The sequence below is a fragment of the Dermacentor variabilis genome, chromosome 7, assembly GCF_050947875.1.
Source record: "Dermacentor variabilis isolate Ectoservices chromosome 7, ASM5094787v1, whole genome shotgun sequence".
NCBI lineage: Eukaryota > Metazoa > Arthropoda > Arachnida > Ixodida > Ixodidae > Dermacentor > Dermacentor variabilis.
Window position 1 is genome coordinate 22546053 of NC_134574.1, and position 26474 is coordinate 22572526.

General features: G+C 43.1%; 1 protein-coding gene and 1 pseudogene across 1 annotated transcript; one reads left to right on the forward strand and one right to left on the reverse strand.

Annotated features, from left to right (window-relative positions):
* Positions 1–3672: 3672 nt before the first annotated feature.
* On the reverse strand, positions 3673–6123 carry LOC142588963 (uncharacterized; annotated as a pseudogene).
* A 900-nt stretch (positions 6124–7023) lies between these two features.
* LOC142588568 (uncharacterized) lies at positions 7024–26074 on the forward strand. The gene is made up of 8 exons (XM_075700407.1): positions 7024–7250; positions 9959–10164; positions 12148–12222; positions 13303–13377; positions 15147–15227; positions 19985–20250; positions 24823–24982; positions 25785–26074. Exons 2-8 carry the CDS (start codon positions 9960–9962, stop codon positions 26072–26074), a joined length of 1152 nt encoding a protein of 383 aa, XP_075556522.1. The 5' UTR covers positions 7024–7250; position 9959.
* Positions 26075–26474: the final 400 nt, after the last annotated feature.

A 26474-nucleotide genomic window follows, 5' to 3' on the forward strand; every position in this document is an offset into this window, starting at 1 on the left:
AAACTCTTGCATGTCTCTAATCTGTCCCTCTATATAGGGCAAATAAAATGGTGCTAAGCTTCAAGAAGTCACATGTGCACAAAATTTGTATGTTGTTTATTGTTTCTACGTGCTCCTACAAGGAAGCCTGTCTTTATGCACTGCTGCTAATATAGTATACCATAGGTTATATAACGCGACCTGAGAAGCAGAGTATGTTTACATAGTGCAAGCCTGAGTGGCTAGTGCTTTCACTCAAACCAAATCGTCATTATATCCCATGGTATTCTGCAAAAAAAATTCTCATGGTTCTTGTGTCTGTTTTCATAACCACGTGGTCACCTCAAGTTAGGCACAACTGTAACAGCAATGTTACATTTTACGTTAAAGATGTGCTAGACAGGGTTACCAATTTATGCTGTATTAGTAAATTATGCACTGCAATAGCAAAACGGCCACTGTTAGGAGGCAGCTTAGAAGTCAGACACAAGTGAACGATGAGTGGTGGTGCTGCAGCAAAGTTCCGGCACCAGCTCAATGCGACGTTTTGAATTTTGACAAGATCTAAATGGGTATGCTGGTTTACCTGGTAAAAATTACTTCATTCTAAAGGAGCCAAAGAATAACCTTAGAAACCTTTTCGTACTTCCCCTCTCTTAGCAGATCCCGAATATGAGAGAACACTGACATCTTTCATACATATTGATATGCCAGTACGACATTAAAAGAAAGAAGAAAAAAACATTTGGCATTATATTCTGAAGTGAAAGTCAATCTGTTCCTGCCAAGTGAATGAAAGAAGTATGAAAGAATACTTTACGAGTGTAAGATGATTTATTTTTGCTTTTTAGTGTACCTTTGATGTGGTGGGAGGCAGTGGTTAAACTTATAAGCTTTATTCGTAATTGGCGTCATGTTGAAAACAACACGTGCATGACAAATATAAGAACACGTCACAAGGAATCACAGATACAGTAATGGTGCAGTGTCTCAGCTTCCACGGCACAGCTGAAGATAACGTAAAATTGAGTGTGGAATAAAGTCTTGCTTCCATTATGCTAGCAGCACACCAAAAGGCTGCTCCAGTGATGATGTGCATGCTGCATGCATAGATGCAGATGTATATACTGTGTTGGTGCCATCTTTTTGCATGTGTGGAAGCAGCTAGAATTGCTGCAGTTAAGGTGTGAGGATTAGATAGATGAGGTGCTGAAAATCAATAACCTGCTCGATTGCTTGGGCTAAGCCTGATGGGGACTGCACATGTTGCAATCTAGGCAGGCTTTAGTAAACTCAGTAGCTGTGCCTTGTTGCAGTTCATTTTTATAGTGTTGGCATGTTGTTATTAACGCTTGGAAAGAGTGCTGCATTCACTCAAATGAATTAAGCGGTCAGTAAGAAATTTGTTGCCTGGAAGCTGATGAGCATCAGTAGTGCAACTGCTGTGGTGTCACAGTGAATGTAAAAGAAGTGAGATAGGCAGCAATATATACGTAACAAGGTGATCATGATAGAGCGGAGACTAAACAGCAAATTATCTCATGTTTGTGCATTTTCGCATAAGTAGAGAAGGGGCATAATGTGAATCTGCTGTTTTCTGCACACAGCATGCTTGATGGCTTCTGTAGCCATGTGGTAACCAATTCAAGGGTGTCTGCATGTCAAAATATGCCACAGAATTCACATGCCACAAAAATAATTTGCAGGACCTTTTGACATGTGGCATGGTTCGCATCCTCCAGATTGGTAAGCACATCAATGATAGAATGCGTGAACGTTACTCTATGCTGCCCATGGGCACACAGGTGACCACTTACCTGTATTCTTTATTTGTTGTGAATATGGCTCTACCTCCAGTTTTAATTGTGTGTATCAAATAGGAAAAGCATGCACAACTCTTGAAATTGAGCTTTTGGAAACATACTTAAGAAACACCGCTCTAGATGTGCAAGCATTCCATCAGTTATACTCACTGAGAAAGAATGCAGACATTTAGAATAATGTTTGAATCTTGTGTAGGTGAGTGCAGACACACCCTATTTACAACTTACTAATTATTATTGGTTACCTGAGCTACCCACAATGAAACCTTAGGTTCGGTGTGTCAAAGACACTAGAGTGAATTTCACATAAACTTTCCCACACTTAAATTGGCATTTTGAGGTATCAAACTCGGCATATCAAAAATTATATGCTGGGCATTGTGAAGATAAACTAACATTTGTAAGTCCAGCTTCTGTTCTGTCACTTACTTTGCTTGCACCTTCCTGAATTTTATGGTGGTTTGTTTTCTAAAAGAAGGCAGCTGTATTTAAAACATGCTGGTTGCAGAAGTTCATCCCAGAGTTTTGAGAGTATCAGATTGCAAGAACAGGGTGCCTAGCACTAGAAAGCTTAACCTGACTGCAACAGCATTTAAGAGATGCTCAACACTTGCGCAGATGAAGTCTCAAATGGCATTGCATTGTCATTTTGCTCTGTTACTGCCATGATCACACAAATCTGGAAACCTTTGGTTTCGTGTTCACTTCACGATGCCTAGTTATGTTTGTTTTTTTTATTTTCTTTCATTCCATAGCAGTATTTTCTGTGATTACTAAAGAAATGGTTTGTTGATTCTCTCGCTCTTTCCTTCTGTTTATTCTAGAAAAGAAAGACTGTTCTGTATATATATTTTTACCAGAAGCACTTCCCAAGATTCCAAATGATATTCTATTCGCACACAGACACACATAACTACATGCTAATTTTCTAGAGGGTCAGGGAGAGCAGAGTAGGAGCTGCCACATCCCCACCAGTCATATAGCTTGGGTGGCCCTGAAAAGGGCCGTTTAGTGTTCCATGCTGCAGCTTGTCACAGGTGAAGTGCACTTAACACGTAGAAACTGGAGGTATCTAAGCACAAGTACAGTTTCAGCAAGTTAGGTGCAGGCTCAGCTGGATTCTGTGTTGCAGAACTGGATGGCTCAGATGCTCTGCTGTGTCAATCAAAATCCAAGTCATGGAGGTGGTGATGTGCCCAAGTGAGAGCGGTGACTTCTCAAGAGACATGGCAGTATGAGCCTGATGTGGTGAAAACACATCAGCAGCAAAAATGAAAGCTGGGGCTGAACCTTGAAGGCTTGAAATGCAATTTGTCCGGGTTTTACAGTTATCAGCATGCTTAAGTGCTTGAACGCCACGCTTAAGCCTGCTTGGGCAACATTTATCGATAACACCTGGCTCTAGATACCTTACATCTGAGAACGCGCTGCTGCACTGATATGATGGACTTTCTGATCGTATGCTGCTTCCCGGCTTCTGAGGCAAAAGTGGTGCTATGCAAGTGCAGTCCTCAAATGCGGAGCTTGCAGCTCTGTCATTGGACCGGGTCTTGCACTGCTACACTGATCACTGCTGGCTTTATCTTTTTCACTTTACTGGCCACTGTGGCTTTGGTAACTGTAGTGTCTGAAGGTGCCATGGAATAAAAGTCAAGATAACACATCCTGGCGTGTGCTGATGAGTTTTGCCGTGTGTTATCTCTACTTTTGCTCAGTGGCAATGCAGTGCCTTCAGGAAATTGCAGCTGCGGAAGACACGAAGGCCTGTGAGGAGAAAGATTAGGGAAGTAACATAAGTGCAGCAATCCATACACAGCTGTATGCTACCTCGAATCCAGTGTTTCCACCAAATGTCACCTGGGCAGGTCAAAGGGTGCCATTCAAGCACTCTGGACAATAGTGCTAATGACTGTATTAATGACATGATGCTTGATGCAGAAAGCTTGAACATGGCTTGAATAGGTGATTCGCGACAATGACAATAGAACAAACAAGGACATGTTCCAGCACATAAGAAAAATGAAAAGAGGTGCAGAGACAAAAGGATAACTTTTCTTTGAAAATGTCTTTGTCTTTGAATTCCAACTAGCCCAACTGTCGGCCTCATATAGAACAGACATTGTGGCCATTGGAGACATAGCAATATGGCAGTCAGGTGACTGACTATGGCAGTTTGGGTTAATATAAGTCCACCAACCACTGACAGCTTCAGTGAAAGTGCAAAAGAGGAACAACAACATGTCCTTGCTTGTAGTTAAGCCTCAGGCACTGAGCAGTATTCCGGAGGTCATCAAGAGGCCAGACCTTAGTTCTATTACTTAAGGTGTTGCAGCGCCAAATATTCAACTGAGATGACTTGAGTGGAAGTTTGAAAAAGTCCCTGGCATTTGGTAAAATCCCTCCCTTGAAGTAGTCTCCCATTATTTCCAGAACAACCACAGGAGCACTGTCAATCAGGAAGCAGTCTCCAGGCTTCACATGTTGCAGTTTCTGCTCGACTTGGTTCTTGGTCGAGTGCCTCAGTTCAGAGATTCTCCTACTTAGCTGTGAAAGTGGCTTGTTGGAGGATCGCAGCAACTTCTTCATTCGTCCAAGGTAGCTTTCAAAAGGGAATGCACTAAACTGATCCAATGGGCCATGGTCCCGGCACTGGTCAGCAAGATGAATTAGTGAGTGCACATTGTACACAAGCTGGTTTCTTCCGTATAGCTCACTAAACTCTTGAACAAAGTACCTCAGCACATCTTTGGCAAAATCATTGTATTCACAGTAGTACTGAGGTGATGCTAAAATTCTGATAGCTACATGAAACATTAGAAAATGTTTTTAGTGTGATGGAGGCAGAAGAGGCTTTAGGACAACAGGCCCCACATAAAGGAGGAATGTTCGAAACTCTGTTGCCTTCCAACGATCAAGTTCTTCTGTACCCCTTGGCTTTCGCTGGAAATATGTTGGAAATGCTTTGGATGCCTCTCGCAGGCTTTCATTTAGTTGGCAACGATGCAGTCTGCTCAATCTATTACTGTGGCCTTGGCATACCCAATTCTTTAAGAGTCGTCGCATGACTCCCAGGCAAACGAGGTGCATGTATTCAGATGGGAAAAATGCAATCATGTCAACATCAAGCGATATGAATGGTGAAAAACCAGAATGGTGGCGCTTGTTCTCTTGAGATCGAAATGATGCATTCGTTCGTGTTGGTGCGTGCAGTTTGGGAAATGTGACCCTGTTTTCAATGTGCCGCCCTTTTTGGTTGCATCGCTCACACGCATAATAGCCAGTGTGGCCAACAATACATTTCACGTAGCTCCTTGCTGGAGCATCGCACACCATGGCTTCAATGCTCACATGTACTCGGGCATCTCCTATGCTTAACCCTTCAGACGCAAGCTCCGAGACCTCTCGCACAAATGGCTCTAGATAATCCTGCAGAGATGGTGGCTTCCCTGCACCACAATACACACTTACAACAAATGGTGGTGATGCCTCCACGTTTGTAATGCGGCACAAAATGGGCCAAAAGGCAAGCTGGCTACTTCTGTAAAGAGGGACTCCATCGATGTTGCCCTGTAGCTTCAGTTCACTTGGAACTACTTGCCCCGGCGGCAACACTTGACGAATTCCGGCTGCAAGGCCAAAGTGCACAAAAGACCCATTTTGCTCCACCTGAGCTTTGCGCTCAGTTCTCAAAACTGTCCTAGCATCCTTTGGAAGGTCAGAGAAGCCTCTTCGACGGCAGAAATCGAGGACATCGTTATTGCATGCATGAGTCATATTATGTTTGGAAGCAATGACAGCAAACTCTTCACTTGCTGTCATTTGTTCAGGAGATACACGAGACAGCGCTGCGCTACAAGTGAGCGCTGTTCCCTCATCTGGCCCCGTGCAGCTGTCTGAAGCAACAAAGTCATCAGACTCATCCCAAGATTTGCTTGAGATTTGATTGTCACTTGAGCTACTATCAGAGTCGCTGTGCTCACGTGAAGACATATCCACAATTTCTGATTGGAATTCTTCAACAAAATGTGCACCTTGTCCGCAGACGCTGTTGACTAAGGCTTCGCTTCCCGACTGCTCTTTCAACAGTTTGAGTGGAGGCTCACCCCCGTCGTCCGTCGAAATTGAATTTCCCGATTGCCTGCTGCTTTCCAGCTTCGGAGGCGAAAGTGGCGCTACGCGAGCACTGTCCGTAAAGGTGGTGCTTGCAGCTCTGTCGTTGGACAGGGAAACCGATGAAGGCCCAGCAACAAGCCGCGCGAGTCCTAGTTCATTCAGTATATTGTCGTATTCCTTTCTTACGACTCTACATTTTCTCCACTTGGAAGACATGGTGTGCGAAAGAGACGAGTCAGAAGCCCAAGCCGCAACGCTGCAACCTGTGCCAAAAAACGCAAAACGACAGCGAGGCGAAGGCGTGCACGGCAGCAGCGCAGTGGGGCAGTCAGTCAGTCACAGCAAGGAACAGCCGAGCAGCTAGCACATGAGCCAAATAGAATCGAACGGACCTTCGTCTGTTCGTGTTAAAGGTTCGTTTGATTCGCCCGCACCACTAAAAACCAGTTCACATCGATTCGCGAGAAGTTCGGAGCTCCATTTCTGCGGTGCAGGCACAGCGCGACACTCGCAACGAATGACAAGGTGCAGACGCGGTGCAGATGCGGTGCAGGCGTTCTGTCCGACTAATGTGTACAGAGTGCGTAAGTTTGAAAGATCCTGAACTTCTGGTATGATCAGCTTCTGAGGCGCTCATACACCCGCGCTTGTGTAGACACGGCAGATGCACGTATGCGGGCTTTTAACGGCGCTTGCGCATATGGGCTATGTCGTCTGCTGCGCCGCTGCTTCGCACCTGTACGTCTGCTAAATAAAGTTTGTATACCACCACCTGTACGTCCGCACCACGGTGTAAGAATAGGCTGTGGTCTGCACGAAGCCGGCGCCGACAAGAGAGCGTAGAGAGGGCGCAATATAATCGTGAATCAGCTCTGCGCTTTTCCTGCACCTTTTGTAACGAATGGTGAGGTGCAGCACTTTGCGAACTGGTGCAGGTGAATCGAACGTACCTTAGGTGCGTTCGATTCACCTACATCACATACGAACCGTAGCGAAGCCGCCACGGAAAGCTGGATTGTGGATCGGATTAAAACAATGATTATTACACTTCTTTTTGTTTTTGTCGTTCTCTGATTCTGGTGCGACCCGCGCGACTCGAACACACTTCCCGGTGCGCTTGTTTTCATTGCGTATGACGAGCCGTAATTCATGAAGTAATAATGTACTTTTGCACTGGCAATTCGAGAGGTGGCGCATAGTGAAGCCAAGAAATTTCGGGGCTATAAAAGAACGTCGGTTCCTCGGTTTTCTCTCTCCTATCGTCTATCGTCCAGAGCTGCGGGATACATCGTCGCGCCATCGCCATCGACAGTCTTCCTTGTTCCCAACGTGCACGTGAGTACGCATTTCTTTTTCTTTTTTTTTTCGTACGAGGTTTTTCTTGTCGGGATTGTACCTTATATGCATTCTCATCTACGGGTCAACGTCGTGTGCGAGTATGTGCGTAGTTAACGGCACGTGCCCAATGCAGCGAGCGCACGTGTGGCCAGGTGATCGGTCGCGTACTATGTGATATCGAGATGAGCTATGATCATGCGCACATGTGCTATACTCCGGAATGGCATTGAGTAGAGCGCTCTTTTGAAGCGCAGAAAGACACTAAGCGTATAATTCATGCACAACTTGCGCAAAATAGCTACAGCAGATCTTGCATGAGGTCTGTCAGGGATCTGCGAATGTCACCCGGCCACATGTCATCTCTGGCATCTTTTAGGGCAGCAGAGTCCACACGCAACCGTGCCGGCCAGGAAATTGAGTCGTATCACGAGGAATTCCGACGCTGCTCCTGCGGTGGTGCTAAGAAAAAAAAAAGCCACGTGAATTCTATGCGAACAGTAATGCAGCTGAAAAATTATCTAAAAGTCTTCTTTAGTGATCCTTGTTCGTCCCGTACGAGTGGTATGGTTTAGTGCCACAAAATGAGGTCGGAGTGTATCATTTCGTTTCAGCCACGTGTTGTTCACAACTTAGAGCAAACATGTTCACCAGCTTCCGCTAGCTGTATTCTTCATGGGAGACGAGAATGTACGTCGTGCAAAAGGATACGTGCCTAATAAAACGGCCGATTTCGCATGCGTGCTCAGAAACCTCCAGCCTTACGCCGTGGATCGATTATGTTAATCAAACGGCGCTTGAAAATAGCGGACGGCTTGTGGAATCCAATGGACCCTTTAGCAAAACGTCTAAAAAACAGATTCACTGCATAGAAGAAAAAAAATCAAAATTGCAGCGTGCCCCGTACTCGACACGGAGACTAGGTGTAGAATGGCTCCTTATACTGGTGGCAAATGTATGCGAACATTGGCACGCTAGACAAGGTGCTGATGTCTTGCCAGCATCCTTAGGCAGAAATTGCGAGATAATTTCCAGTAGTGTCAACCCGCTTCGCAGCAAGTTTATAAAGTGGCTTGCATCAGTAGAAGTGGCTCTGTACCCAACTTGCACACCAATTTCTTCTTCGGGACAGTCGCGCTTCCACACAGGCGATTTTCGTCCTTTACAAACCAGACATGTCTTTTCATTGCATTCACTGTTACATTTCATTACAAGTAAGGAACATACAGTGGAAATCCATTTGAAAGACCAGTTCGCGGAATGTGGATAATACACCATGAAAACTTTGCAAAACTGGCTACTTCGCTTTCCTGCACAACAAAAACTCGCCACCAAAAGGTCATTAGCACAATAGATTTCTGCATCAAGTGTGTGGGGTGTTCAAATGAGGTGCTGGCCATTGTTCTGCAATTAGAGCCTGACTTCTGAATTTAATTTACTTTTTCCCAAAGTCTAATTCAGAAATTGGATTCTGTTCCAGACCTAGCTTGGCTGCACTTGTCTGTCAGAGTGACAAGGATTATCTGTCATACTATGGCTTGTTAACATGCATAACAAAGCATTTCAGATCTTGAAAAAGTCTCACTTCAATAGAGGGATCTGCTTAGGCAGACAATGGTGCATTCTGTCTTTTTTTCATAAAAGAAATGCAAAGATGGGTCAGTTAACAAGTTTATTTTGTTTTGAGAACAACATTTTAGTGTAGCTGCCTTCCGATTCAAATTGCCTATTGTGTTCAGAATAAGGTGTTGCACCATCTTCTAGCCTAAGGCAAGCCTGGTTTGCATTCTATAGTTGCCCAGTAATTTTCTGCTGCTGTGATGGTACTTATTATCAACTTCAATGTATATGAAGTTGGGAGTGTGTTATGTCTGCTTTGAGGACTCGCTCGGGGTAAGGAGTCTGCAGTACAGGGGATTTCTCTAGGGACTCGTGGGTTGATATATGGATATGCCTATTCACTATTTCACCAGCGAGGGATTACGAAGCACCTCCTTTACAAATATTGCTCCCATGACTGATACCTACATGGTCTGTTTCCTCGCAGAACATAATGAATCCAACAGACAAATGGCTCTTGTTTTAATTTAGATGAATAAGTATTATGAGAAATTAATGTTGATGAAAAGGCAACTTGCTGCTGAAGGCAGCCGAAACCACATCTGCATTACCAGGTGCCTGCTCCTAAGTTTCTTTTACTGAATGGTTCCTGTGGTTAAAACAGCATATGCTTCGTCTGCTGCCATGACCTGAAACGGTGCTGGCTAAAACTCCATTGCCAGATTTTGTACACAAGAGCAAGTGCCAAAATAAGTGGATGGGAGGATAATTGCCACAGCACAAATGTTACAGCAGTGTATGTGGGAGCTGGTGGGTTTGTTTCCAACATTGTCCAGTTGCCTTCTTGTCCACGCTCATTTCCCTTTGCCTTATAATTTCTCCATTTAAATTAAAATTCACAATTACTTTTATGCTTTCTTCCTTTCCATTTCTTTGCTTTATTGTCTGCTGGTTTCATATAGTTGTAACAAAAGATTGGTCCCCTCAGTTCCTCATCTCATTAGATATTGCATTCTTACTGAAAAGTTCTAGCCTGAGTGTTGTTGCAGCAGCATTCTTGGCCTGAATTTTGACTCGCGCAGTGCTTTATGAGTGAATGAAATCGGTACAACCTTCTGGCCACCTCCTCAACTGCTTTGTCTATGCAGGATGCCAAAACCATACAGGGTGGTGAAATTCCCTGAAGAGAATGGCTGCTTGGCAGTTGTGCCAACATCATGGCTAGCACAAAATGAAGACCTTTGCTTCTGGCCCCAATGTGTCAAGGGGTCAGAAGTAAAGAGCATGGTGAAGAACCAAGTTGCGCCACAGCAAGATTGGGGGACTTATCCCGTCGTTGTGATGGCGAGGTGCAGTAAGTGACTACATTCATAACATAATCTGCCTTTTGCTTGCTTTAGTATTTTTTGGTATTGCTTTGGACACGCGAGATTAAATATAAGACTGAAATGATCTTGTAATAGGTGACACAGTTCTCAATTTTTGACACACTGGAATTAGACATTACTAAGTCAAATTTGTGCGTGTCGAGATCTACTAACACAATGCCTGTTTATCTTCTAAATAACATTACAGGAACATACATCTTCGTATAAACATCTTGGCGCACATATCACCGCTAACCTAACTTGGGATGTGCACATAGCATACATTGTAAATGACAAACCATTTGCTTGGATATGTTCGTCGCAGTTTTTCCATATCGTTCTTCAGTGAAGCATCTCTTATATAACTAATTAATTATATCAAAGCTTGAATGTTCTGCATCAATACGGGATTCATTTCAGGAAAGTTCATCGCATACTATTAAAATGACATCGAACAATACTGTTTGTACTCTACAGTCTCTTGCTGGTCGTTGCAAAATATATCACACAGTGCTTTTTTTATCATTTACATTACCATCCACACCTGTGTCACAAGTTAACTCTTCCTCCCCAGTTCATACCATGTGTCTGCGCACCCAGGTTCAGAAGGTTGCAGTGCCATCCAACAGTCTCAGCAGAACAGTAAACTGTTCGTCGCAGGCTCACCACTCAGAGTTGTGGATTTCTTTTGTATTGGTATTTAATAATATTCGGGAGCTGTTGGTGCATTGTGGAAAGAATATTTGTGTTATAAATAAATATCTGAGCTTGGAAGCAACAGAAGGGAGGAAATTGACAGCTTGCTTACTCAAGACAGTTTCATGGCCGTGCAAATACATGAACATTATCTTTTTCATATATTATGGGGGAGGGGGGGCACTCATTGCTAGAAAGAATAAGCACATAATGCGTTCCTTGCTGGAAACAGCCTGTTTTGATGGCATTTACCTAATTGACATCTTGACAATTAGAACAAATAAAACATTATGTCATTACTTAGCTTTGCTACTTGGATGTTGGGCGTTATGAATACTAGTTTAGTTCAACTGGACTCTGAAGAACATGCACTTACTTTTCTTTGTGTATGCTGATGAGTAATTTACTGATGCAGAAGAAATAATTTTTCTCTTTAGTGTCCCTTTAAGACCACGGTGGTTGGGACGAACACAGTTCTGTCGTGCCCCCCTTAAAATTTGTTTTAAGGTTTATGTATGATGAAGTCGTGTAAATAATAAATATATAATAAATAAAATAAAGTTGTAATTATTGTTAGCAAGCGCCGTTGTTGCATGTCCAGAAAATTAAACAAGCGTTTGTGGTGTCTTCTTATGAACAATTTTCTCCTGTCTAGCTTGCAGTGCCTGTAGCCTTATAATGAGCAATGGCTTGAATATTAACAGCGCATTTTTGTGCAGTCCATTCACTCTTGTCATTTTTGACCAATAGCTTTCAGGTGTAAAACTAGCTTAGAAATTTCAATAGCTTGTTTAACATCTAAATTTATAAACAGTGCACCTAGAGGCTTGCACCTCTTTGCCATTTGGATGTTTCCATTCTAAGTTATAGCAAATGCAATCGGCATTTTTGCATTGTGAAAGGGACTTGTAATAACTGGCTCTTTCTTTATTAAGGTATTCTCAGGGGCATGACAGTCTGATGTGTCATAACATTGGCTGTGGGCACTGTGGAACTGAAAACTTGCAAAGAATAAAAAAAAATGGCAAACTAATCCTTTAGTGTCATTCTTCAGTTCCTGTGTTATGTTAATTTGTACCACTGATACTTTGACGTCATCATAGCTGTGCAACCTTGTGCACAATGTCTGCAGTTTGCTGTGGGTATTTTCAGTGGTCACAAATTTCTTGTTCGTGACATTTGTCTGTTGCAGAATGTTGCCTGCACAGCTTAGCAGCTTGCTTGTTCTAGTGTCTGTTATAATCTGTATTGAAATATTTGTTCTTTGTTCAAAGGCACTTATGACAAGGCTACAACACGAGTGAAAAGAGCAGAAGCTCTGTCTGGTGTTGACACAACAGAGCAGTCGGGTAAGTGCTTCTGTTTTTTTTTTGTTTTCTTAATGTTTGTGCTTATGGGAGAAGGGAAGGCAAATTTAGATCAGGGCTACATTTACAGAGCAGTCGCTTTGCTGACGGCTGACCAGGAAGCTAGCAGATGTAGGCATCAGGCAGAACTGGCAAGTCGAAGTGCATGCAATAAACGTTAGCAGGATACAGAACAGCAACTTCCAGATTAATTTAACCTTGTGTTGCCATGTGCTTGCCTCCTGGGTAGCTCTATAACTGTCCCAAAAAATGGTGGTATATTGTTGAGTACATGAACCAAAATGATCTTTCTTTTACTGCAGTACTTTTTTTTTCTTCAAGGAAGCTGTATGGGGGATTTTCTCTCCCCCCCCCTTTTTTTGAGCTTCATCCTATTTCAGCAGCCCACTTTTTCTTTCACGACTACCTTTGCCTTGAAAAGTTCTGAAGTGTTAATTTAGTATACAGAGTGTTCCACGTAACTTGAGTCAAACTAAAGATATGCAAATGCCATGTAGCTGGACCAAACCAAGCAGTTTTTTGCTGTCGCTTGGTGATACTGAGATATTTTTTAAAATTCTAACTTCACTAATCATCTTCTCAAAATAGATGAAAAGTGCCAATGACAACATTGTAGAAAATGAAAAATTCCCGATACGGCTTCCTGTTGCTCAATACATGCTACATAAAATTGTTTTTCCAAGTATGAAAGAAGCCTGCGAATACACGCAAAGTGCCTTGAGCAGCCAGTCGTGTGGCAATTTTGCGTGTATTAGCGGGCTTGTTTCACTCTCGGGAAAACACTTTTATGTAGCGTGTATTGAGCAACAGAAAGCTGTATCGGGAGTTTCTCACGTTGCTCTACAATTTCCTCCTTGACACTTTTCATTTAGTCATAATACTGGAAAGTTAATTAAGACTAATTATGTGTTTAAGCAGAATGTAAAAATAATCTGAGCAGCTCCTAGCGATGGCAAGCAACATTACCTTGATTCGTTCCGCATATTTTCAAAGTTTGGCTGAAGTTATGTGAAACACCCTGTATAGCGCCTCAAAAATAATTGTACATGCATAAATCTTCAGGCAATGATGCTTGCCATGGGGATGACGACGAGGATGCAGCTGAATCGCCTCGACTGGAGCTGCCTGCACCTCCCTGTAAGCTTTTTATACAATAACTATGCAATGTCTTTCATTGAACAACTCTGGTCTTTCTATTAGAGTTCTTAAAACCAATGCAGTCACCATTAGGGTCTAACACATGTGCGATGACCAGCCAAGTATGAATTCTCCGAAAAAGTTGAATTTTAGGATCTGAATAAAAAAAAATTTCGTCCCATGGAAATGTATGGGCTTCAGCCACAACCTTTGGTTGGGATCTAATACACTGGAGTTGACTTAATGGATGTCTGCTGTAGTAGCACCTTCATTTTGCCTGTGGCTGCAAAGCTTGTCACTGTGTTGCTGTGCAGACCAATATGCACAAGTCGGGCTTTGTTTTGGCTTATCTGAGCGACAAATATAAAAGCAGATGACACTGAAACTCTCTTGCTATTTTAATGCTCTAAAGCAGCACTGAACTATCTGTTGATCTTACCAAGCAAACATTCTGCATGTAGCAGATGGAGCTAACAAGCAGTCCGTACCGTTAACTTTCCAGAAGGCTTCTCCATTTTTTTAAGTGGTGGCCAGCTTCCAGTTGACATTATATGGTACCAGCCCATAGAGAATGGTCATTGGGAAATTCTTTTTGATGAATTACTTGTGTTCACACCCTGCCAGATTCATTACAGATTATTAGGAAGTCAAAACCGACAATTGTTAATGTATCGCCACTCTTTTATCACTCGAATGTTTTTTCTGAGGCCCATCCATAAGTTTGCTTTGGAAAAGTAAAGGTGAGGTGGGATAGACCTGTCATTATTACTGGCACTGCCCCTGCTGGAAAGAACCATTGAATTGAGGGGTAATAAGGAACGTATATATCATGCTCCTAATTCCTTTGCTTATACGAGGCCTTTTAAAAAAAATTCTTGAGCTGTATTCCTTGAAAGATGCTGCACTCATCGGCAGAATTTGTTTCTCAGATCTCGAAAAATGTTCTCCAGGGCCCCTTTAAATGTAGCTATCAAACGGGCTATGTGCTTACAAATGCCTAGAGCTCTTCCCGGAAGGCAACCTTTAAATGTTCGCAAGAAGTTTAGAGAGATTTTAAGAAGTTCCTACAATCTATAAAATGGCCCATTGTATGCTAAGCCCTCATACTTTGTCATAGGCAAGTTTGAAAAGTGATTTTGATAGTGCATTTAAAAAACAGCGTCCCCAAAAACAAACTTCTTTGTATGCCTTTTCGGCTTTATTGTACATTGTGCTGATGATGGCCTACCTTGAGTCCCGTTTTTGTAACTCCACCAGATCGCTATACGAAACTCGGAAGTTATCAAGCAACTTTATTTTGATATCGCACCATATTGTGTGCAATGCTATTTCAAGAGCAGTTGGCGTTCTCAATGTTCCATTTCGTAGAAAATTTGGACACATAAAATCAAGAACTTCACGAATACACCACTGCGTGTGCCCTCTTTTCTATGTGTACATGGTGTTTCCTGTCTGCACTCGGTCACTGCGATGCTTATGCAAGACAAGGATGGAAATAGCACTTCTATTGGTAATTTCAAGCTGGTTACAATCATTACTACACTAGGGATGCAAGGGCTGCTACGCTATGCACACATTATGCCAGAACTAAGCAGAATGTCTGTAATTGTACAATATTTAGGCAATATAGAAATGAAGGAAATGTGTGCCCACAAGGTTTCTTGCAGCGAATCATGGGCTGGGGTCTTCTTGTTTATTTAATGGTCTATAAAAAATGGCAGTTTGTTGCTCTGTTATTCTGGCACTAATTGTGGATTTTTGCTCCTCAGCCCTAGCTGTACCAGCTCATGAGAGCATCGCAGACACATCCCTGGAGCCAGTTGGGAATGGAGGCCCTGAGGAGATGATGTGTGAGTCTCCTTACATCTTTACATGGCCTATAAAAGTTGATTAATTTCGAGGTTGCTGTTATCCGACAATGCATTGTTCGCACCTAAAGGTATGACACAAATGTTGTTGTTAAAACATTTATTAAAATAACCATAAAAAGTTGCTGCCCCCAGAAAGTGGATCCATCAGGGGAGAGGGAGGGGTGAAGGAGGGGTGAAGGAGGGGGTCAATTCAGATATTATTGAGCAAATGTTATCTGTATCTTTCTGCAGCAGAAAGCTTTAGGCATTGAAATGGCGATGTTATTAGAAATGTCTCTCCTGCATCATATCTTAAGAAGAGCACAATGTGTTCAATGGCTATCTTAAATAAGTGCCATAGGTATGGTGCAAAGTTTCTACAGGCAGATGTTTTCCAACCCTTCGATGCTTAAGCAAAAATGATGACGTATGTTTTAAAGAAATAATTTCGCTAACCTTCAAAGTACTCCCCATTAGACACAATAGCTTGGTTCCACCTCTCTTCCTATTGCTGAAAGCCCTCTTGGAAGTCCTTCAGTTAAGCCCTCCAGCAGCAGTGTCCTTTCCTTTTGAATTGTAGTCCCGTCCCCGAAACCCCTGGGCACCAGTTTGCATATGGGGAACAGAAAAAGTTGCATGGTGCTACATGTAGCTAGCAGGGAGAGTTTTCTCAGTTTGTACACTAGGCAACAGACACAACCACATGCAAGTGTAGTTCACTTGCTATATGCATGGCAGGATTGGATTGCACATTCACTCTTGCACTGCAGTGATAGTACACAAATCCAAACTGTGCATTTCAAAGCTTTAGCAAAAGTTCATTACGAAGCGATATCTGTCAAGGTGTCTAGCCAGGACTGGCTGAAAGCAATGTTAGCCCAGCCTAGGTGTGCAGTGGTGTGTGTCCACTGTAGATGCTAACTGCCATTCCATGTGAAGTGTGGCCTGTGTATGTGTGGTTCGAGGCTAGTTTAGTGTTCAAAACTGATAGAAATTAGCTAGGCCCTACTGCTACAACACTGATAAGCAGTGTGGCCAAAATTTCATTTCTATGTGGGTGGGTGCAGCTGAGCATCAGCCGACGATAGTTGGCTTCTCTTGGAAGTGCAGATTTTCACTTATTTGAGCCTGTTTAGTAAACTCTGTCTATAAATATACCCAGTAACAGCCAGGAAGAAGTGCACAATTTTTTTAATTGGTGTTGGCTATGGGCCAATGGCAGCGCTGTCTGGGAATGTGCACACTCACGTCAAGGGGCAGTTGCCAGCCGCCCCAGGAGGTTGAGGAGAAGGCCTCTATTGAAAAGAAGGTTTGAGAAAAAGATGACTCCGCACTCCACTTCTGAGCTGTACGTGCTGCACACAAGTGCAAAATTTGGCTGAGGTACAGTAACGTGTGCTATCTGCAGAAGACTTTTTTTCACTAAGCCTGTGGTGTGGTTAAGGAAAATCTGCATTTAGAATTTTTATAAAATGTAATTACTTCTAGAAGAAGCCCAAGTATTGTCTAGCCACACTGCTTATTGGTATTGTATCCGTCAGGTCTCGCTAATTTCGATTCATTTCGAGAACATTTGACTAGCCTTGAACCACACTCGACTTAAGGTGAGACCACATGTTCACTTGCTAGCTCACTCTCACTCCTGGCTGCTCCTGTATAGATGAATTGATAGACTTGGTAAACTGTTGACAGTGCCTCTAAATGCAGCATTTGGATGTGGCTACTATATCCGTAGGACAAGTTGGTGCAATTCAAAGCCGATCCAGACCACTTAGCACGGCCAGAATTGAGCATAAGCGCACACTCCAGTCCTGTCGTGCGCCAGAGCAAAAGCAATACAGTTGCATGTAGCTGTATCTGCTATGGAACATTGATACCGCAGTCACTGCGATAAGCCTGCTCACTGAGCTCATTGTGGCTCGCTGAGGTGCTCCGAGTGGTTTCCGGGCAGTGTCTTTACAATCGCTGGTAACCACAGCAGGGTGTGGCATTTCCTGAGGCACCTGACGTTTGTGTGCAGTTGCGAGTAAGAGCAGGAGCAAGAGAGAAAATCTCGGGACTTTTGCTCCTTGAATATGTGACTTTGCTTAGGTACTACAGAGAAGTTTCTATGCTCGCCTTGTATGCATTTGTCCCTAGGTGTGCCGGCATTGTGGAGTGGGGTTGAGGTTAAGCTCAGACACTGGCTGCCAGCATTGTAAAGCAGGTATGCAGTGGGAACGGGCGCCCTATTTGGTGATCACTGTGTCTACAGGTACATCAGAGAGACTTTTCTCGCGGATGCAGCGTTGGCGCCAAGTCAGTCATGCTGGATTATACCTTTTTGGCGCCTTGCGGTGCTCTATGCTAAAAAACAAAAACAAAAAACCACTGATTTTTCTTGGGGAGCAGTAGAGGCTAGGCATGCTCTCCTGGAGCACTATCTTTGCTCTTGCAGGCTTTTCATATGCTGCTCTCCGTAACATTTCAGCAGCATTTTTGACTGATCCTCTTTGAGTGAAATAAGCACATGGCACCTTTGCAACTGCGGATGAACGCTATTGCCTGAAACACCACAGGCGACGCTTTGATGTCATGCTGTGAGGATTAGGCACTGTGCCTTCTAAATCTTATGAGGCCGGGCCGCATTATATGCGGCCCGGCCTCTACTACATGGTCCCTACTTCTCCCCTGGGAAAATCGGTGATGTTATATTGAAGGCTGGCGCGAGGGAGATATCATCTAGCACGACTGACTCAGCATGAGCACTGCAAGTACAAGAGAGTTTGTCCGTCACAGTGATCTTCAAATTGGGCATCGGTACCCACTGCGTCACCTGTTTCACTGCGCCAGCATCCGGGCGTAAACTTGACCCTACTCGACAATGCAGGCACGCCCAGCGACAGATGCATACAACACAAGCAAAGAAACTTCTCCTTAGTGCCTAGGCAGCGAGATATACAAGGCGCAAATGCCCGCACATTTCACAAATTCCTGCCTAAACGCAAATATCCTACTGGAACAGGTCGTCTGCTTCCAAAGTTGCATATCTTTGAGGTGTGCCACGATCATGGCCGGAGCTCTTTATGAGTGAACATAAATACAATGTTTCGTTCACTTGTCAGAAATTGTACCATTGCCATAATAAGTGTGAAAAAAAATGTGGCTTGTTGCTTTGTGTGTCACAGCTGCATGTAGCTATCTGGTAGACTAGGAGAGCAAAGGTATGCGACACTGTACTCCACTGTAAGTTTAGGAACAGCCTCAGAGTTTTGGTGCATTGTAGGTGCCAAAATCGGAAGTAGTGGTATCTTCGCGAGCACACAAATTCAAATTTAAACTGCCTACCATGGTGACATTTAATACGTGGAGGGTTGTAGGTATGCCCCGCTCTGCCATAGCTTTCGCATTGCAAAGGCATTGAAGGACCAGGAGCCCCGGGGAGGGGATCAGGGCGATCTTTGATTGCTTCTGCTGAATGCATTGTACTTCTTACGGGAAAGTATTTCTGAAATAGTTTGTTTTAACTTCAAACGCATTTTTTTAATACAATAAAAGGTGGTTCAGGGCCTTTGAGATGTCGTTACTTTATGCAACAGGCAAGAAATTTTAGCATAAAAAAAAGCAACAAGAACCTGGCACATCTAAACACGTGCCAGTTTAACTCTGCATACTATGATGCATACAGCTGCACGCTTAGTCTTAATAATAATATTTGGGGTTTTACGTGCCAAAACCACTTTCTGATTATGAGGCACGCCGTAGTGGAGGACTCCGGAAATTTCGACCACCTGTGGTTCTTTAACGTGCACCTAAATCTAAGCACACGGGTGTTTTCGCATTTCGCCTGCACGCTTAGTCTTGTGTATGCATCTTGTCAGTATGTTTACTTGTGCTTTAGTTCACCAGCTGTCTCAGTACTTTGCTCTGTTGCTTTACTACTTCATATCTAAATTTTCTTCTTTCATACCTTCAGTTTATAACAATGGAATTTTTGAATGTAGATCAAGCACACAGAACTTTGATAATGTAACTTGTGGAAAATAGTAACTACTTCACTGTTCTCATGAAAAGCAAGAACAAAGCCTTATCCTTACTGGTCCTACTTATTTTCATGACATCTTTAAACAGATTCGCACCTACAGTTTAGCATTTGCACAGGTGCTTGAAATCTTTGAAATTGAAATGTGTTTTCAAGGCCCTTGACAAGCCTTTGAATTTCATGAGTGATACAATCTAAAATCGATTATGCGACTCTTTTTATGGTGAATCAATGTGGACCCGGCAAACTTCCCACGTTAAAAACAATAGCATGAAAAGCTGAAACCGCCGCGAGTGCTCGGGCATTTCGTTTCGTATGACTTGCATAGAACTGGAAAAACCCCACACTGGGCAAGAGCAAGACACCGGCACTTGGTGTTGGCTCCCATCCCATGTTTATGGTGCTTTTATCACTCCTCGTTAGAAGCTAGAAGTAAGGAACTTGCGAGTGATCAAGGCTGGACATTTTGAATATAACTTTTTGTATTTATGGTGCAATAAAGCTACCTAAAGCGTTTTGGAAGTGTTATAGTAAAAAGTGGCACATGTGATGCTGTTCTGCAACCTTAAAAGGCTTTGGCTTGGCCTTGAAAGTCTTTGATTACCCGGGAACTTTTGTCGCTGAGACCTGTACGAATCCTGGTACTTTTACATTTACCAGAGTGCTCTGGAACAACCAATCAAATGCGCGACAAATGCATTCCTTCTGCTATGAAATAAATCTTCTTGTGTTTCAGCGGTGATGCTGCGGGTGCTGCGGGTGCAGCTAGAGGTGCGGCAGCAAAACAGAGAGCTGCATCATGAGCTGCAGCAGCTGAGGCGCGAGGTACGGGACATGTCCGAGAGGCTCCATGAAATTGAGTCTCTCGACAGGACCCGTACCATGCCTCAGCCTGCCCAGCGTACGGTGCCTGCAAGTCTCCCTCGGCTGCCGGCCAACAGCTTGGAGGAACTGGAGGCAGCCGAGGCAGCGGTAGGCGACGAGGCTGTGGCTGCCACCTTGGTTTGTACTGCCCATTTATTTTTAATTGTAAGGCTATGTAACATGTAGATGTTCTGTGCTGTTTCATGAACCATGCTGTGGGTTCTATGTTAACTACCTATTGAGCGTCGCACACACTGAAGATTTTATAGAAATCATTCTTTTTCCCTGCTGTATAGCTTCTAATGGCATATCTGGACTGCGCCTACATTCTTTAGCATCCATCTAAATGTAAGCGTATACTAGTATAGCAGTGTGCCAGTGGCTGCCAGGGTCAAATGTGTGAGCTTAAGTTCAGCAACTCCTTAGCCACTAAGCTACCTTAGTGGCTTGCTCTCTCTGTAGAGATACATTTATGACTCAAGAATAGGTTGTTGAGATGATAAAAAGCATTGCTGACACAAAGGGCAAACTGTGCCAGCTTTCTGTAAAAGGACGCAATGCTGCAGAACACTTGCGAATAAGCTATTTTTGTTGGACTAGTTGATCCATTGTGATGATAAATATCAGTACAAACAAGTGGGACACGGTACAGAAAAAGAGGGGCGGTAACTCTATTGAAGTCATTTTAATGTGCCGTTTTCTGAAAAAAAAATTGTTTGAAAATTGCATTACAATTGGATATGTAATCAAAACAGCATTTGCAGAGTCTACTGTACAGGCTGTTGAATTGCCCCATTGCTTGCATACTAACCAGCACCATCACATTTTTTTCTTCTGCTACAAGTCCATGAAACAAACTCAACTATGTAGTTTCATGCAGTGATTCAAAGCATTTTCCAGAACACTAGCAATTACTTTAGGGATGTAAACACACATACACTGCAGCCACTGTTAGTTTTTATTCCGCTACTTGCATTTTTCAGCACCTTGTTTTATCTGCTTTTATGCTACATAATATATGAGTATTTATTATGGGCTTATTTTCTATGCCTGAATGCCAAAGGTTAGGTGGGAAAGTCAGTCAACTTGCAAACAGCTCGAACCATTGCATATGAACATTCATGGGGAAAACAAATGCCAACCATAGTGAACGAGGCTCCCACAAAGGGGTCACAACATTGTTCTAAATATTTTTTCACCTTGGTTGCCACCTGTTGTTTTTCACCATGCTTCTTGCTGATAATGTTAGACCTGCAATAAATGTAACGTTGACCAAAATAATGTTGTTGAAGGGGTTAGATGTTCTGGCTTCTGTGTAGAAGCCAAAACGTCTAATCCTTTCGACAAGCAAGTCAAAGCAAGTGTCAAACCTTCCAATGTCGTAAGTGGCTACCATCTGTGCCATGATGTGATGGGGGAGAAAGCTGAGCCAAACCTGGCTGTAGAAAATCTATTGTAATAAATTATTTAGCGCGCTCTGGGGTTTGCCAGTATAATTCTGGGGTTTTAGAGTCTCGCACTTTTACTTAAAAGGATAGACAACTGCTCAGAACATGAATTGAGAAAACCACACTTATGAAAATATTTACTATCCTACTGGGTAAAACGAGCCATCTTTTTCTCATTAAACATGTATTTATATTCATCCTTTGCAAAAAGTCGTGGAAAATGACCTTTGACTCCTCATGCAGCAAGAACATATTCATAACAGCCCTGAAGAGGATGGAAAACTCGGGTCGTGTTAGTATTCATCTATGATAAATGAGGAACAGCGCACTGAAAACGGAAGACGAAAGGAAACGTAGACACACCACAACTTCACTTTCAACTGGAATATTTATTGAATGAACGAGTTAATATACACTTGAACTGCATATTCACCTGCAAGGCACTGAACAATTCATGACATGCATTTGTGGTTAGATTAGGTGACGCTAAACAATAATTAATTATCAAAAAGCCAGTTTGCTGCTTGGCTATCAACAATTTGCGTGGTCTACAGCGGAACTTGCTTTTTGTTGGAGTGCTATTGAAGGCTGGCTAATGCATTCTGGTCCTGCTTTCTGTATTCTATAAGCCTCACAAATCTGACATGTCAATTGGTCTGGGTGGCGAAAAATAATCTAGGTCATGGTGAATTCTGCAGTGCACCCATAGTCACGGCAATGCATTGCCAAGTGCGAGGAGCAAACAGTGCCTTTCAGTCCATTTTGGTGCTCCCTCATGGGCACGTTTACGCACTGCACTAATTGTCCCACATACACTTGGCCACACCTGAGGGGGATGCTGTACATGATTGCAATGGTGCAAGGCATAAACATATCAGTTCGCCTAACAGGGCAGACGTCTTTTGCAGTTGCACCTATTTCCACATGTTTTCTTACCACTGCGCAGACACTACCCACTTTCTTTTTTTGCTAAAAAAGACCACATCTAGGCCATGCCAAGATCCCACCTTTTTCAACCTTTGCAAAAGCTGGTGGAAGTGTGGCATAATGGCTACCTTCTTCCTTTTCCTTTGGTGAAAAGAAACAAAAGTTTCTTTTTAGACCAAGCAAATCGTTGATAGCAGAGCAGCACGCTGGTTTTGATTTTTGTTAATTCATTATTGTTTGGTATCATGTAAGCTAACCACGAATGCACGTCACGAATTGTTCACTGCCTTGCAGGCACATGTCCAATTCAAGTGTGTATTAACCTATTTGTTCAATTAATTTTCCAGTTTGTGATGTGTTTATGTCTGCCTTCGTTTTCAGTGCGCTGTTCCTTATTTACCATGAATCGGAGAACTATCGCGTGACTTTCCATTAGTATACATGGTTCATAATATGTTTATTAGTACTGAAGTGCAGTCCACTTTTTCTGTTATTTCTTTCATTTAGAATGTGCAGACAAGCCTTTGTTAGTCGTGAGTATAAAAGTGGCGCTGCCTTTATTTTCGATGAGTTACCGTATTTACTTGCATAATGATCGCGCTCGCGTAATGATCGCACATCTGAATTTTGTCGTCAAAATTAGATTGTTTTGTCTAGCTAATGATGATCGTGCTTACCATCTGTCGAATGCTGTCAAATGCTATGCAAACGACTCTTGAAGACATACCAAGCGGTCTGCACACACCAAACATCCTTAAGCAGGTGCCCCATATCATTCCTTTCATCACTTTCCACACTTCCATGAAAAAGAAAAGCTACAACCAAACTTGCCTTGGCTTTATTATTTGTAGGCTTCATTATGGTTTACCAACAACAAAAAAGGCGCCTTTCGATTCTTCTCGTTTACACTTGTGGGCAGGCAACCGCAACTAGTCTCGAGCGGCAACTATAGTGGCCATGTTTACACTAATACATTAGAAGTGTACCCTATTCACACGCCGACGCTTGTACTATAGGTAAGATATTCGCCTACCCTTAATGGAAACATGCCGTATTAGGATAGTGAAGACAAATGTAGAAGTTTCCGCAGCATGCCTGCCATGTGTTTCTATATCACTGACGGCTACGCGCACCCATCTGTTTCTGTGCCCTCAAAGTGGACACGGCTATGTTATTGTCACAAACTTGCAGATATTAACGATGTTATTCATTACTGATAGAGAAGAAACTGTTTCAATGCACGTAATAGACTCGCAAGAAGAACATAAATCTCATTCGGTGCGTTCGGCTTGCTCCGCCGGCCACCATATTTGTTTTGGTGTCCCACACTGTTACAGCGGCAGCCGCCTGCTTGTTGACCTGTTGTAATCCCGCAGCAAAATTATTTTCGCGAGAAATTTAACCCGCGTAATGATTGCACCCCTGAATTTGCTGCACTTTTTTTTATAAGAAAGTGCAGTCATTATGCGAGTAAATGCGGTAGTTGGCTCGGCAAGTCTATCAACAAAATAACGACAACTGGGGCCAGCCAGCCATGACACAGGTGTAAGGTCTGGCAATGCTAACTTACTGTACCAGCTTTTTATTTTCCAAAGTGGTTGACAAGGTCAAAATGTAGATGGTTGATCACAGTTGCGCTCACTCCTGTGAAAGTAGAATGATGAGTTGCTTTCATAATTTGCAAAGTGGGCTATCTGCATTGCTCTCACTTCTCGGTGTTGTGTTGCTAGAGGAGGGACTCTATTTTTATTTGAGCAGCCTCTAAAAAAAGTATTCTTTACAAGATATCCACAGTAACATTGCTGAGAGTGAGTGTTTCGTTACAGTTTAAAGAAAGTAAGTCCCTAAAAATAGATTGTCAGTCCATTTAACAAAAATATGAAAATCTGGAAATATCATGTTGGTATGTCAGTAGCTGTTTTGTGCCACAAATGTGTGTGTATTTCTTTCCTGCACACTGATATTGCATCTCCTAATTATGCACTGCAAATTTGCATGTGAATAGAATTGGTGCGCTTACAGTAATTTTAATGATGGTGAAAGCTTGGCAAGGTAGTTACTAAACATGGTTACAGTACTAAGGATGATCAAACGCAAACATGAAATGTACTGAGCAGACAGATCTGATACACTTCGTGTTTGTCTTCTAGTAACACAGGTGTTGTGGAGCACATTTACAATTAAAGAGCACTGCCTCAAACCCTCTTGTAGCAAAAATGTCTGGCTTTGCACTCGGCTAAAAATTACATTCTAGCAGTATTGGGCTTTTTTCAACATGAAGACACGGCCGCATAAGTGCTCATTTCCACATTTCTGACATTTTTTTTTCTTCCAGCGCAAGCACCTCCTACAGATAGGAGGGATGTCTCTGCGTGAGGTGGCATCGAATGCCATGAAGGCTGTAATGGCACATCCGGTGCAAGTTCTTTACAGCCTTCATGGCAGAAAAGGCAAACGAGCGTTCATCAATTTGAAGCTTTGCCGTATAGTCACAGGTAAGGTTTCCTTGGCCATCTTCTTGCATTGTTGAAGTCTTGTGCATACAGCCGAACTTTCCATTGAATGACTTGCATAGCAAAAGATTATATCCTGGCCAAAATCCTGGCCAACCTCTACATTGAACGAACTTAGGCGTCCCTGTCAGCTGGTTTCATTATTTACTATGAAGTCCACATAGCGCACCCACCACGGCCATCGCAGATGTAACCAAGATGTGCTCTGGTGCTAGTACCAATGGCAGCGTAGGTGAATTGCTTGACAAGCATGCCGATCGATTGCTAAACTAGTATGCTCTGTTGTAATACATCAGCGGGCGAGATGGTTGATGAATATGTCTCGGTTGGTAAAAACATGGTATAATGATCACTGATGACATCAATGCTATGTTAGGGTGAAAAAGCAGGAATGCCAACGAAGGCAACAGGGATGAATATCCTGTAAATGGATCAAGAATTTTGACGGCGAGGAAGGTGCTAGCAGCATTTGATGGTCTGCAGCTTTACTTTGCATAGCTCCTGCATTTTGCCGCAGAACATGCTGTGAACCTCTATTCAATAAGGTTCGCTGCAGTTGCTCATTCTCTCGCATGAAGTGTGCGCTAAAGACTTAACTTATCACTAGGTCTCTTGAGTTCATAATGAAGGTTTTCGTTCGTTAATACGTCTGCACTGCTCTATTCTGGGTGATCTTTATGGTGCATGATATTTGCAATGAAGTTACTTAGGGTGAAGGATTTTGAACGTCTCAAGCACACTGTATGTTGTATGTACTATTTGTGGTCTTTATGTTTGTGTGCAGATGTTGTCTGTGAGAAGGGCCATGTTGACGTCATGGAAGCTCACAGCTTTTTAAAGAAGTGGTTGCCGGGGTCTGTGGACAGGGGTGGCGGCAGGAAGAGGCGTTTCGTCGAAACGTTTGCAGCAGAGGAGCACAGTGATCCCTGCCCTCAGGACAGCGATCATTGCTTGACCACTGCTGCCCTCTCCCTACCCCACCCTTGCCCTCGGAGCCCTGGCCCGTCCGACCCCAGCCGTCCAGCTGCCTCCCCTGCAAACGTGCAGTTCTGCACAAGGCCTGAAGCCATGTAAATTACAAATAAATAAGTTATTTTCATTTATGATTTGCTTGCGTCTGCAGGACTTCCTTCCTGCACTTATTTCCATCACGTTTTAGCTAATAGTATAGGCGGTAAGCCCGCACACAAGTAACAAAATGGCTGAGCACTGGCTATGCTGGAAAAACATTGCATACAAAATGGCTGAGCACTGGCTATGCTGGAAAAACATTGGATACAAAATGACTGAGCACCGGCTATGCTGGAAAAACATTGGATACAAAATGGCTGAGCACCGGCTATGCTGGAAAAACATTGGGTACAAAATGGCTGAGCACTGGCTATGCTGGAAAAACATTGGGTACAAAATGGCTAAACACTGGCTACGCTGGTAAAACATTGGATACAAGATGGCTGAGCACCGGCTATGCTGG